General features: G+C 36.8%; 1 protein-coding gene across 1 annotated transcript; it reads left to right on the forward strand.

Annotated features, from left to right (window-relative positions):
• Positions 1-11,456: 11,456 nt before the first annotated feature.
• LOC121421440 lies at positions 11,457-13,554 on the forward strand. The gene is made up of 2 exons (XM_041616131.1): positions 11,457-12,589; positions 13,167-13,554. Exons 1-2 carry the CDS (start codon positions 11,857-11,859, stop codon positions 13,205-13,207), a joined length of 774 nt encoding a protein of 257 aa, XP_041472065.1. The 5' UTR covers positions 11,457-11,856; the 3' UTR covers positions 13,208-13,554.
• Positions 13,555-14,054: the final 500 nt, after the last annotated feature.

The raw sequence follows: 14,054 nt of genomic DNA on the forward strand, positions 1-14,054 counted from the left end.
ACACTGGATATCAATTGGTATCAATCAATTTTCGAACAGGAGCGCGGAATTTAAGTGAGTGAGACGACGATGACGTAGGAGGCTACTACGAACTAGGTTTAACGTTAGATCAAACGTTAGGCCTTCTTCAGTTACTAGAACGGAGCCTAGATTTGTGTAAACAGGAATAACCGTCATTTCTGGAATTCTGGGGACTTATTAAACGATTTCTGGATATGTATTGGTGAGCATGGTGAGTGGAGCCAATGTTTTTTTTAGCACAAATTTAGTTTTAAACCTTCTAGTTTTGGATTTAGCCTAACGTCAAAGATGTGTGGTGATGTCTGAATGAAGAAGATCAGCTTTTGGACGATAACATTGGGTAACAAGATCTGTACTTAGGCCTAGATCTATGTCTAACGTTGGATCTATAAGTTAGGTCTAACTTTTTAACGTGTTAGACCTAGATCTAACGTAAGATCTAAGCTAGAGTCTAAGAGTTAGAGAAATCTAACAACAACGTTAAATCTTGCTAGTGAAAACGTGAGTTAGATCTATAGGCCTAGTGCTAACGAGTCATTAGTTATATTTGGTCCCGGACCACCAACAGTAGATCTACAACCGCAACCTAACTTAGTCTGACATAGAACTCTAAATCTAGATCTACACTTGTAGACCTAATCACGTTTTATCTCATCCCCAATAAGGCCTAAGTTTAGATCGGAATGTGCACCTGATCATGGCCTAACATGCATTATCGGTCTGCCTTGGGTCCTGGACCTTGAACGGACTCTAACTTAGATCTAAGTCAGATCTAGGCCTAAACAAACTTTATTTGATTAGAAAAGGGTCATTCGCTGCGTTAGACTAACGTTACTTATACCAGTTTCATTAATTACTGTGAATATCATAAACAACTGGCAGGCTGCACGCATCTTAGACCTAGATCAAGGCCTAACTTTATCTTCATCATTAAAGGCTGTCTAATATAACACATATTGACTGATTGGATGTGTAAAAAACATTCTTTGGACCGCCTAAAGGATTAATATTTTCCCTCAGCGTTGCGCGCTTCGGAAAAATATAACCCCTCGGGAAAATATAAACCCGGCGGTCCAAAGAATTTCTATATTACACACTCCATCAGTCAATATCTGTTACTTCATAGAAATATAATATCAGTTCCCTTAAGACCTACATACAAAATGCTAAATCATTCACCAAAAATCGAGCAGTTAAAATAAAAAAAATTAAATCATTAAATAAATATATATACTTTACTTCCTCTTTACATATATTTTACCCCATCTCTATAAATCCTCCCTCTCACCCGCCTCCATAGGGATCGTGTGTATAGTGCACAACATGTGCCCAAATAATCTCTCTCTTACACACGCTCTCTCTCTCTCTCTCTCTCCCCCTCCAGTGGGGCCGCTGAACGCTTTTGAAGGGAGGGAAATTAGCCAAAAGAGGGGGGGGGGCTGAACATGGAAATAAACAATTAAATGGTCACTTTTTAACGTTTTTGTACACGTTTTGTACACGTTGTGTGAGTGTGTGGCAGTGGCGTAGCTAGGACTTTTTTCCGGGGGGGGGGGGGCGACGGCACTGAGAGGGGGGGGGGGTTCTTGCTTTTTCAGGGGGGCACCATTTTTTCCGGTGCGTGTGTATGTGTCACAAGGGCGGATCCGACTTTCGCCAATAGGGGATGGGGCCCGAAATTATTTTAACCTAATAGGTGAAGATAAGTATAGAGTATAGAAGTATAAAGTATTTCTAAAGCGCCAAATCCACATTGAGTATGTGCTCAAGGCGCTGAAATATACTTGGTATATTGTTATTACTTTGGCTGTAGCTGAGCGGTCATATAGGCGCTAAAGCATTCAAGGAATAAATCTTACCGGGTACCCATTTACCTCACCTTGGTCGAGTGCAGGACAATGTGGATAAATTTCTTGCCGAAGGAAATAACGCAATGGCTAGGATTTTGTTCTGAAAAGTTAAAGTGCTTGGCAATGTTATGTGTGATCCTGAATATAAGAATCGTATGTAACTAGATGGTTGCTGCGAACGCAAAGCGCGAGCAGAAATTTTTATTAACTGTTCTAGCATTATCGAAAAGGGACCTGTTAAGGATTGCTTATAGTTACCCACGACGACGGTATATATTTCAATAATGCGAGCGCAAAGCGCGAGCAAATTTTTGTTGACATTCCGACCAAAAAATAGTCATTCTAAGCACTTTTTGTATTAACAAATGGGATAGGTATGTAACTAAACAATTGAGGCGAGCGCGAAGCGCGAGAGGAAGAAAATTGAGATTTTAGACCTAAAAGCGGGACACTCTATTCATATTTTGTAAATCATAAATAGGATATAGTTAATTGGGTATCATTAATAATGCGATCGTAAAGCGTGAGCAGACAATTTTTGATATTCTAATTTGAAACCGGATAATTTAAGTACATTTAGAATAAAGAACATGCAGGCTATCGCGCATGCTTTAGATTTAGACCTAGAATCTGGGAATTCTGAATTCTTTTGTTTAATGGAACATCATGGAATACACGTAGACAATAGGAACTTGGCAAATCAAACAATGTGACCACGCAGCGTGAGTTTAAACATTCTGATATGTAGACCATAAAACGGACATTTTACAGAGCACTTACATTTGTAAATGAAAAAAAAAATAATGAAAGCTCGATGTCCGAGCTAAAATATGTTTTGTATATTGACTTCAAAACTTGCTCCATATCATCCTATTGAGCAAGATATGAATCTCATCGAATTGGCAATTCTGGCACGAAGCGCAAGCAAAAATTTTGTATCGTAACATGAATTTTTTTTGGGGGGAAGTCTACCCCTCACATTTCCTCTTCTTTTTTCTTCTGTCTTCTTCTTTTCCTTTTTTCTTTTCTTCTCCTTTTTTCCCTTTTTTTGCTCTGCCATTTTTTTCAGGGGGGGGGGGCACGTCATATCATAACTATATACCCCAAATATCAACAACAATATCAAAGAAAAAAACAAATAGTGGGCTGTTTGTTTGTTATGTTGATTCGAAATTGTTATTTTTTTTAATTTAAGAAAACAAATCTTGATCCTCATCCGTTTTCGCTGGCAAAGCCTGGCATGATTCACAGCATTGTAAAACGAAAATGCTATATAAATTTATGATTCCTTTATTCAAGCGGGAGTAGCCTGTTGCAGACATAACAAAACTACAAGTTCTAAAACATAACTACATTACTATAACATTATCGAATGTTTTATAGTAATCAATGTTTTATCCTGAGAACTATTCAACACCGCCCTCTCACGCCGACTAAACCTACCCAAAATCGACTGGGCGTTGTGGCGTGCGCCTGTAATCCAAGCTGTGGGGAAGTTACAAATTGATGCAGAAGTTCGAGCCCTGGTCACGTCATTCGGATGGTGACGTTAAAGGTCGGTCCCAGACGTAAATAATCATATCTGATTGATACACGTCTGACAAACTCAAATACACACGCACACACACATCGACCAATGGTTTGTCAGTAGACCACTCTATCAGACCAGCAACAGCGGAGCCTCCACTTATCGTATCTTGTATACATGTTTTTTTTTCGTTGGACGAATATTTTCCTTTTTCTACCATGAGGAATGCAATACCAGAAAAATAGCATTCTAGCGGTTGTTGCTGGAAACTTGGCTGGCAAGGGTGCCGGAAGAGGGGAGGAAGGAGGGAGGGGGTAGAGAGGGCCACCCCCCGTCCAATTGTTAATAATTGACTTATACAGAGTGAGAGAGAGAAAAAAAAGGAAGGCATCTTCTCGTCTAAGAAAAGTGAAAACTGGAAAGTGAAAACTATCCCCCCACCTACAAGTACACTTAAATATAAATTTAGTGTATAGATGGTACTAGCATCGTGTACTTTGACAAGTATGGCCCATGGCCCCCTTTCATTTCCCTTTTCTTCTTAGTTTTCTAGCAATATAAACTTTTCTAAAGGAATTTAAAATATGCTATTTTTTTCAAAGATATCATGATTTTGTTAAAGATTTGTTATAAGGGGTCATTCTCACCAGCGAAATGATGTAATATTGTATTTGATATTACTACAATTAATAGCTTGATCTATATAGCGCTTTTTGCCTGAGGATACAAAACTGAACTATTATCACCTAAGCCTTTAGCTAGAGCTATCACTTTTTTTTGACAATCAAGGCACTAATCCTAACTAGCATTTATCACCTCACCTTGTGGGTAAATTTCTTACTAAAGCAAAAGCACGCCACATTTTTTTATTCAAACCTATCTCTTCTGCTTAAAAAAAACAATCGAGAGTAAAAACTACTTTTACTTTTTATGCATCGCATATGAAGAGTTTAGTTGCAAAAGGGGCTAGGTCCACTTCTTACCATTCCGAGAAAAAACATGTTTTTTATTCTCACTTAGTGCAATACTCTCATGAGAAACTAAATTGTCGTGATGCACTACCCTATCATGTCAACATAAAATTGGGTATAAAAGAAATCTACCTGTCTTCAATTTTTGTCTATATCTTCTTTTAAAAATTATCATCATGGACCTAACCCCTTTTGCTACTAAACTGGAATGAATCCAATCTATTTTGATTAAAAAGGTGATTTTTTTGCCACTTTTGTCACGCTTTCATGTGAATTTCAAATTTTCGTTGTTTTCATCAGAACGACTAAAAATTTAAGAGATTTGAGACAGAAAATACTAAAAAATTATGAACAATGGACCTAACCCCTTTTGACAAATGAGCTCTTCAGAATAGTTTGTTTGCAAAAGGGGTTAGGTCCACTCCAAAAAAGATTTTTTTTTTTATTCTCCCATATTGCAATATTCTTTTGCGAAACTAAATGTTCGTGATACCCTACCATGAGGACATAAAACTGGGTATAAAAGAAATCCACCTGTCATCATATTTTTTGAATATTCTTTAAAAAAAATTCTGTGTGGACCTAACCCCTTTTGCAACTAAAAAGAAATGGACCTAACCCCTTTAAAAAAAAAGGTGATTTTTCTTTGCCAATTTGGATCCTTTTTAATGGGAATTTCAACTTTTCTTTGGTATCATGTTATAGAGCTACTAAAAATCTATACATTGAGACAAAAAAAAAAATCAAATTTGATGAAAAATGGACCTAACCCCTTTTGCAAGTGAGCTCTTCATATATATATATATATATATGATCATGTGCACTTGCTTGTAAACAGCCTCCTAGCGATGTTTGCTCTTTTTTCCCTCTCTGTAATATATGTACATCCCGGAGGGGCCACTTCCATTGACGAGTGGATACCATGCGCGACCATGGGGTCTCGAAAAGCACCCTAAACACGTATTTTCCATATTATGAAAATGCACCCCTTAACAAGTATTGGTGTGTGAAACCCTACCCTTAACAATACTGGAAACAAAACGATACCCTTGGCAAGTATTCCCTGAAATGAACCCCTAAACAAGTACAGCGAGTTATGTCACGGGTCCATAGGTCGTCGATTTTACCTTTACACATCAATTCTTTTTATTTCATTTCCATTCAAAACATAATACAAAGTAATATAAAGCAATACAAATCAAGTACAATTTTACAGAAGGGCATTCTTACTTCGTAAACAGGAAAAAACAGTATAATATAGAGCAGGGCTTCTCAAACTTTTTCTTTGAAGGGCCAGATGAGACTGAAAGTAAACCTGAAAAGGGCCAGGGTGAAGATAATTTTTGTTTAAAATGTGCGCGAAGCGCAAAGATCATTGCGTTCGGGGTCCTAGATGCTCTCTTTTGCAATCTGGTCCTTACTTTGGGAGCATTTAATCCAACAAATTTATAACAGTTTCATATGGAACGCAGGCAAAATTAGAAAAGTTTTTAAAATACAGCGAGAGTCAATATTAATAATAAAATTGTAGTACTTTGTTCAAAGGAATCTAGATTGTATACCTATACATATACCGGGTATAATTGGGGAGACAGATGTCTTGAAGTAACAATATTTTCTGTAGTCAAAGTAGATTGAATAATAGAGCATGTCTGTTGTAGACTCTTATTAGGGTGTCAGTCTCCTAATCACTTTCAATGGGAAAAGTGACACTGTAAGCAACAAGTTGCTTGAACCTTGGCACAAAAGGTGAAATTACCAGATGAAGGCACTGGTGCAAATGTTCACTGGTCAAAAAACGTGGTGCTTCGGTATGAGTTAGTTCTTTAAAATGCTCATTGTGCAATATTAACTTTTGCACCTGTAGGCCTATTTAGGTCCAAACCGTGGTGAGAATGGTCACCTATAATAAGAAAGTATATCGAACAGACAGAAAGACTCCACTAAACTTTGTATGAAGTGAAATTTATTTGACTGCCTTACTGTTATTACGGTTTCATGGATACACAATGTACTCATATTGAGCTATGATTTATATTGTGACTTAAAAGTGATTAAAAAAAACAGCAGAGTCACGCGGGCCGGATCGAGAAGCTCTGCGGGCCGGATCCGGCCCGCGGGCCGTAGTTTGAGAAGCCCTGATATAGAGCAGAAATGGAAATGAGGGGGATCCACTAAAAAGCAAAGCTTGTAAAGTGTGGATCCCCCTTGTCATTTGGTTTAGTACGGCCCCACCTGCCACACCTCGCGCAAATCGACTCTTAACACGTAGTTATGGGGCAAAAAGGACATCCTTTATGAAACATCTAAATTTTGTTTCATCATCCCGCAAATTTGACCTTAAACGTAGCATTCCTAACAAAATAGATACTCTTTTTTCATTATTTTTGTGTTTTTGACACCCTTATCACGTTACGTACGTAACGTGCCCTATCACTGTTAGAAAATTTATCCTTAAAATAAAAGAAGTTCCTGCAGCAGAGTCTCGAGATCATCTGTAATCTTATTGAATTGCATAATCTTACAGGAATTTGGTATTTGGTGTATGGAATCTTACAAATTTCCTTGAATAAAACACCCTTTTCCCCTTTTTTTAACAGACCTGTTATGTTAAATTGCAGAAAAATTCCTGTTTAAATTTACAGAATGATTCTGTTATTGCTTTCTGCAAAATCTTCTGTTTATTTTCTGTAAAATCACGGGTTTTTTAACAGTGTATCCACTCGTCAATGTAAGTGTCCCCCCCCCCCTCGGGATGTACACACAGATATGTAATTTGTTCAAAGTAATCAAGGTTTTTCATCAAAGCACCTCTGCTAGTTTGTTATCAGTGACGTCTATTAAACTTTTTTATTTTATTATTTTTTTTACATAAGTAAGTAACTTGGACCCATCTTTCAAAGCTTAGTATGCAAAAGGGATGGGGGTACTTGAAGAAGGATAGTTGTGTGGCCCCAAAATCTAAAGCCATACCCTTAAGAACGTAAATTGCTTATGAAATGAGGCGCTAAAACGTTTGGTGGTCCTCTGTAAATGGCAGGGGGGGGGGCTGGGTTCAGTGGCGCACAGGTGGATAGGGGAGGCTTTGGGGTGCTCTTGCCCCCCAAAAAAACAATTTACACGAACAAGGAAAAAAAGAAAAAGAGAAATATGATATAATTTTGTAATAAAAACAAAAATGATGATGATGATAATAGTAATAATAATAATGATAATGAAATAATGATAATGATAATAATAATAATAATAAGACTATCCCACCGCTGACACCAGAAAAAAATGTAACGTGAAACCCCTTAAAACTACGGCCATAATACGGGAGATTATACTGAGGCCGCAACTCAGAATGATTTATTCAAATAATGGAAATAATAAAACCACGTACTAATACTAAAAAAAACCCTTGATTTTCAGATTATTTTGTGAAAGTATTCCTTTTCTTGAAATCAGTAAATTAGCCAAGTGAAATACAATGAGTCTATATCTGAATTATCATCCAAACTCTATTAAGCAAGGAGTTCAACATATGATGGTATTTCTATGTCATTTTTAAGACAAGCGATGACACCCCCCCAAAAAAAAGGATTTTACTCTCAATTTTCATAAAGAAATACCCCCTTTTCATATTTTCCTTCGACGCCGCTTGGGTCCCCCTCCCCGGCAACAATATGCTAAAAGAACCAAAATGATTTCTTTCGATACAACATAGAATGAGGACGCTCCGGTTGATATGGAAGAGTTCATAACAGAAAAAAACCTCATATCTTTTGTCGAATCTGAGTGTTGGGGTAGATTATCCAAAATGATATAGAGAACGTATTCATACGATCGCTTTCAAATTGAATTTTTGATCTCCCAATGGGAAAGTCGCGTTTCGCGCCTCTTCTCCATGTTGGCGCGCTTATTCCACGTGAATGGGCACTCACATGTTGTAATATAGTAAGTGTGACGTCATAATATGATAGCAGGGGTGACAGCAAATTGAGAGATTATAAAGACAAGAGAGGAAGGGGGGGGGGGGGTGGCAGATAGAAGAGGGTAGAGTTTATGTATTTCATTGACTGGCTAAATCTAAATCATATTAATAGAGGTCAAATTAGGGGGAGGCGGGCAAATCTAAAATTCGTCACCCGGAAATTATACCTTTATACTGCTATATTTCATAATTTCATATTTATATCTTCGCATTCTATTCATATCACCTAGAAAAATGAAAGAATTATTATTATCATTATTGTTATAATTCTCGTTTCTATTATTGTTGTTACTAATGTTGTTGTTGTTATTATTATTACTAATAATGAAAACAGCAATAATCAAAACGATAATAACAATTACAATAATAATAATAATAATACTAATAATAATTCTTTTATTTTTTACCAGGTGATATGAATAAATATTACTACAAATACTGAAACTGATATTCAATAACTTATCTATATATGTAGTAATCAACTTTTAATAGACTTGAAAAGGTAATTTCGAGCCAAATATTGAAAATGAATGCAAACCTATACATGCGCTAAATATGCTTTGGGAATGCATTTGTGTTTTTCAACGCTTCATAACCTCAAACTTTGACGCCAAGGCATACTTGCAGCCACAGCACAAAAGTTAAAGACAATAGTATTGATTTTTTTTATAGAAAAAACAAACAATAAAAAAAACAAGTAGGCATAATGCGAAGGCCGAGCATAAAGGCAGAACAAGGTTGTCGCATACCCCAAGAACAATGCTTAGGACCCCATTCCACAGAACGGAGATCATTAAAAGACCACTGAAAGACTTAAAATTGGTGAAGTCTTACAGCGGTCTTCAAGTTCACTGAAATATGTCATGTCTGTGGAATGGCTCAAAAAGTCCCCTCCAAGAACTCTGAAAGACTGATGGATATTTCTTGTCTTACTGGTCTTAGACTAGTCCTATAGAGATCTTTCAAGGGTCTTTCAGAGATCTTTTATGCATCAAGTGATCTTTCAGAATACTTTCCATGGACTTTGCCTGGTCTTTCAGTGATCTTTGAATGACCTTAAAATGATCTCTAATGAATCTTACAGTGATCTCCGCAAAAACTATGAAGACCTTTGAAAGTTCATCGAGCGACCGCCGAAAGACTGCTGAAAGACCACTGAAAGACCGTTTTAAGACTGTTTTGAACCGTGTCAAAAAGTCTTGGAGCCCATGACGGTCACGAAGACCACTGAAAGATTGGTCAGGACTCGTGTAAGACCTCAAAGACCATTGTAGGTTCATTGAGAGACTTCTGAAAGATCTACCAGAATTCATGGTCTTTCAAAGGTCTTTCAGCGGTCTTGTTCTCTGTGGAATGGGGGTTTTACTGTTCATAATCATCCACCACCAAAGCATTCAGTGTGCAAGAAATATAATTATAAAGAAAGGAAACATAACAGCATAGTTCGAAAGGGAAACTATGTTAAACCTACAACTTTCGCAATTTTGCTACCATTAAAATCCTATATTTAGAATAGCTACTGAACACAGCTACAACACTCTTAAAACAAATCAGTCAAATTGAATACAGATCAGTAGTCAGCTGGGTGCAACTGATATATCTTGTCACATTTCTGACGTAGATTCTTGTCGGGAATAATTCTGTTAATTTTGTTGGTAAAAATAAGACTAAGAATAGTCAAATTTGACTAGAATTACAGTTGCATCCAGCTGATACGATTAACTAGTCATTTTGACTGATTTTTCTTTTTTAGAGTGTATTGCAGTTGCCATACTGACAAAATTGAAATAGCTGTATTTGTTTATTAAACGGGACGTTTCATAAACGTAAGATGCAAATTGCACCCTCTAATTCAGAAAGGTCACATTTCAATGTGCACCCAGTGTGTTGTTGCTAAATATTCAAAGTATATCATTTTGTCTTAAAGTTGAAGAAATGTTTGTTGTAGAAATGGCAAAAAATAATACAAAATATTGGTAAAGATTTTAGCAACATTCTTTAAAGATTAAGAGAGTAATTAGATATATACTACATATATATATATATTCATATTTATATGTGACATCATAAACGAGCAGATGCCCCATATGTAAAAATGCAGCAATATCAACTTTTTAATGGTTAAATAACCAAAAAAAAAATGTTTTTTCAGGAGCGGGTGTAAAATAATACGTTTGTTGATATACAGAATATACGATAAGAACAAGTTTTCGTTTTTCTTAGAAAATAACATTTCATTGATTTTTTTTCTTAATTTATGATACATGGAAAGCTGCTCACATATGAAATCACAAATAAAAAAAATCACAATTCCAACAACTTCTTAAATTTCTAAATGGATTTCCTCAATCCTTTACCAATATATTTTTATTTTGTATACTATTTTTACAATAAACTTTTCGTCAGGGTGAACTTCCCCTTTAAAGTGTGGTGGTCAGAGAAACCTCTACTATGACATTCAGTGTTTTACATATTTATTGTGTGGCTATCGGTCTCTCTTAAATTGTGGAAGGATTCCCCTGTACTGTAATTATCAACAAAGAAAGGGTTTGATAATGAAAACCGAAAATAATCATTGATACGAGCTTTTGTAATATATAGATTCGATCACTTGTAAAAGAGTAAAGCATTCTTGGTTTATACTGAAAAACATTAGAAAAAACAGATATACAAATATTATGCCAACTTCCTCATTTATCACCACTGTCTAAAAAAATCATGTTCTGTTTATCAAAATAAGTAAACTATATATATATATATAAACATTTTATCCGTCAGTATCCCAGTACTATTGTCGTCCTTGATCCTTTATCCAACTACGGATAACAGAATAAGATTGTAAGCTCCAATTATTGAACTTTCAGTATTTTCTGATCTCTCGATAAAGTTATATCATATGATGTTATCTCTCCATCTGACTGCATCATGCCCGATATCATGTCAGGATCTACATGATGCGAGTGAGATGCATGTTTATTGATGCGTTGATTGGTAGGAGAACTTTGGCCAATCAGGGAAGTGCGATACCACTGCCTCGTGCAGCGGTGGTCAGCTGTGAGGTTTAGCTTTCCGAGTGTATATATAGGGTTCACCCAACAGATTTTGGTATCATATTGGTGACAGCAGAAGTCAACGGGCAGACCTAAGAACAAGAGCCAACAGCCATTTCAGAAGACGGCATTGGCTTTAAATTGCAGAGATCAGCAGTTCAAGCAACGTCAGGTGAAGATTTCGATTAAATTTTACCTTTGTTTTTCATCAGAATAGAACAAAAAGAACAACGTGCTAGTCCAAGCTGGAGTTAGTAATTACAGGAAAATTGGTTGCTCGGACAGAAAATTGTGACGCGGTAGTGCTGACATAATTTTTGTGATTGCTCCCATTGAGTTTTCGAGACCTATTCCGAAAGACGTTGAACTCAAAACAGAACTTCAAGTTGGTAAACGAATATCGTTAATTTACCAAGAAAGAATCATCCGCCTTTCGAATAGACTTTGATATTCGTCAACGATGGCGTGCTGTCAGTGCAGTGTGATATTCAGTGTGATCATGACTGGGACATGGATTGCTCTTTTCGTTGGTACGGTTCACTCGCAGATGGCCAATGGCTACGACGATGTCAACAAGTGGCATCACGACGATGCAATCACCGCAGACCAACAACCCGATTTCTATGCCACCAACGGCGGGCAGGTGGACGAAAAGAGAGCTTCGTTCAACGACAAACTCCGAGGACTCCGCCGACTGAGCAGGATCATCGACGAACTTCGCTTCGAAAGCGCCATCCGCCCGGCAAAGAAGAGCCCCGAGGTAATTGACGAGCTGGACAATGAGAATGGCAACCGCGGGAAGCCGGTATCAACGGGTTACGCGATTCCCCTGTCATCCGATGGGCCGAGAAACCTGGCACCCCCTCAAGGAGTGGACGAAGAGGACATGGAGAGGACCCCAACTGCAGAGGAAGAAGGTTGGAAGCTGAGGCGAGTTCCGGACACCCTGTCTCAGGTCGGGTCTCGTGTTACTGCAAGAGAAGGTGAGGATCACCAACTTGACATGCCGAAGAGGGGTGGAGATGCTGATTCTCTGGTTCTTGAGCCATTCAGGCAGAGGAATCGAGAGAGCCGGAGGAGATGGGGCGGCAAGGCATCTCGTCCACAACCGTTTGGGATTGGGCTGTTCGGGAAGAGAAGTGCTGAAGCTTCAAGAACGGACCAGACAGGGGATCTTGTAGACACCATTAATAGTAAGTACCCATTTACAAGTAGTATTCTATGAAAAAATAAATACTCTAATTGTTTAACGAACCTATAAGGTGGTTCAAATATCGAACCTAATAGTTGGTTAAAACAATATTGCATGCAAAATTGATCTCATTTTTTCACCAACACTTTTTCTCAGTTCTTTTGTATCAATAGTCTAATAATAGTGGCATTACGGACTCGAAGTAATTTCAATCTTAATTGCCTTGAAAACACTATGGACGATTTCAATTATGGTAAAAATATATAATAATGATTTCTGCATGGTGCAAATAACGATAAAGATAATGATAATTATTATACCAATAAAAGGTAACGAAGATATAATTTCTATTAATGAAAATATAATACATGTTATAGGTATTAGGATATTTATCATAATGATACTTGTAATAATAGTGATATTATGAACAATGATCATCAATTCAATATAATGATAAGGCCTCATCACAATATTAAAAATTATTTTTACTTCGCACTTAGAAAAAAATCTAACAAAAATATCACTAAAAGTGCCAAGATTTATTCATAATATTGCCGTGTTTTTCTATTACTTTCTAGAAATGCTTACCGACGTCAATCAACCAGCCAGACAAATGTGAAAAGATCGGAAGATAAGCCAAAATAACCAGCCTATCATCAGTATCCATAGCAATCTTTTCCACATCTACTATTCAATAATATGAATTGTGCTAGTTACAATGCTACGTTCATAAATGTATCGTATTGAACCAAATTTTAGGCTACTTTGGAATTGAAGTTTAGGGGACTTTCAGTGGTTTCTTACACTTCAGTTTCATTATAAGAATCTTGATATAACGCCTAAAGGTGGTTACAATGGGAGAGCGTTTAAGTGGTGTGGTTTATATACGCTGATTCTCCATATTTCGAGAAGGACATCACATTCATTACTACACTGCGCAATTTGACCAATGAAAAGAGTTCAACTAAAAGTCGACCGCTATTACATTTAGAATAATGATTGAAATAGCGGTTAAGCAATATCATTTTTTGCACAGCTTCGAAATGTTACCTTTTAGTGCTTCATAATTATTTTGCACTTTGAAAGACCTAATTTAGGAAGACCGAAAATCGCTTGAAAGTGATCGTGTTGTAATCTAAACGTGTTTGAAAAGGCGGTTTTAGGTTTACAGCGCTTGAAATACTTCTTGAAGCTGGTTAATATAAATGAGTCACAACCACATGTATTAGCAAAATTGAATTGATATTATCTTGGCAGCCACTAGATGAATAGACATCACTAGGTATGATGAAAAATACCAGATTTATTTTTTATAAAGCTATTTTGTTGAGAAAGGTGTACATTTTCTATTTTTATGCATGGTTTCATAAATCTGTTCCACCTGACTGTACGAAAGCCAGGTATACACTGCAAAAACTCTGGTGTTGATTTAACATCAGCCCGGAATCTTTATATGTCCATACCAG

Source organism: Lytechinus variegatus, chromosome 9, assembly GCF_018143015.1.
Source record: "Lytechinus variegatus isolate NC3 chromosome 9, Lvar_3.0, whole genome shotgun sequence".
Lineage (NCBI taxonomy): Eukaryota > Metazoa > Echinodermata > Echinoidea > Temnopleuroida > Toxopneustidae > Lytechinus > Lytechinus variegatus.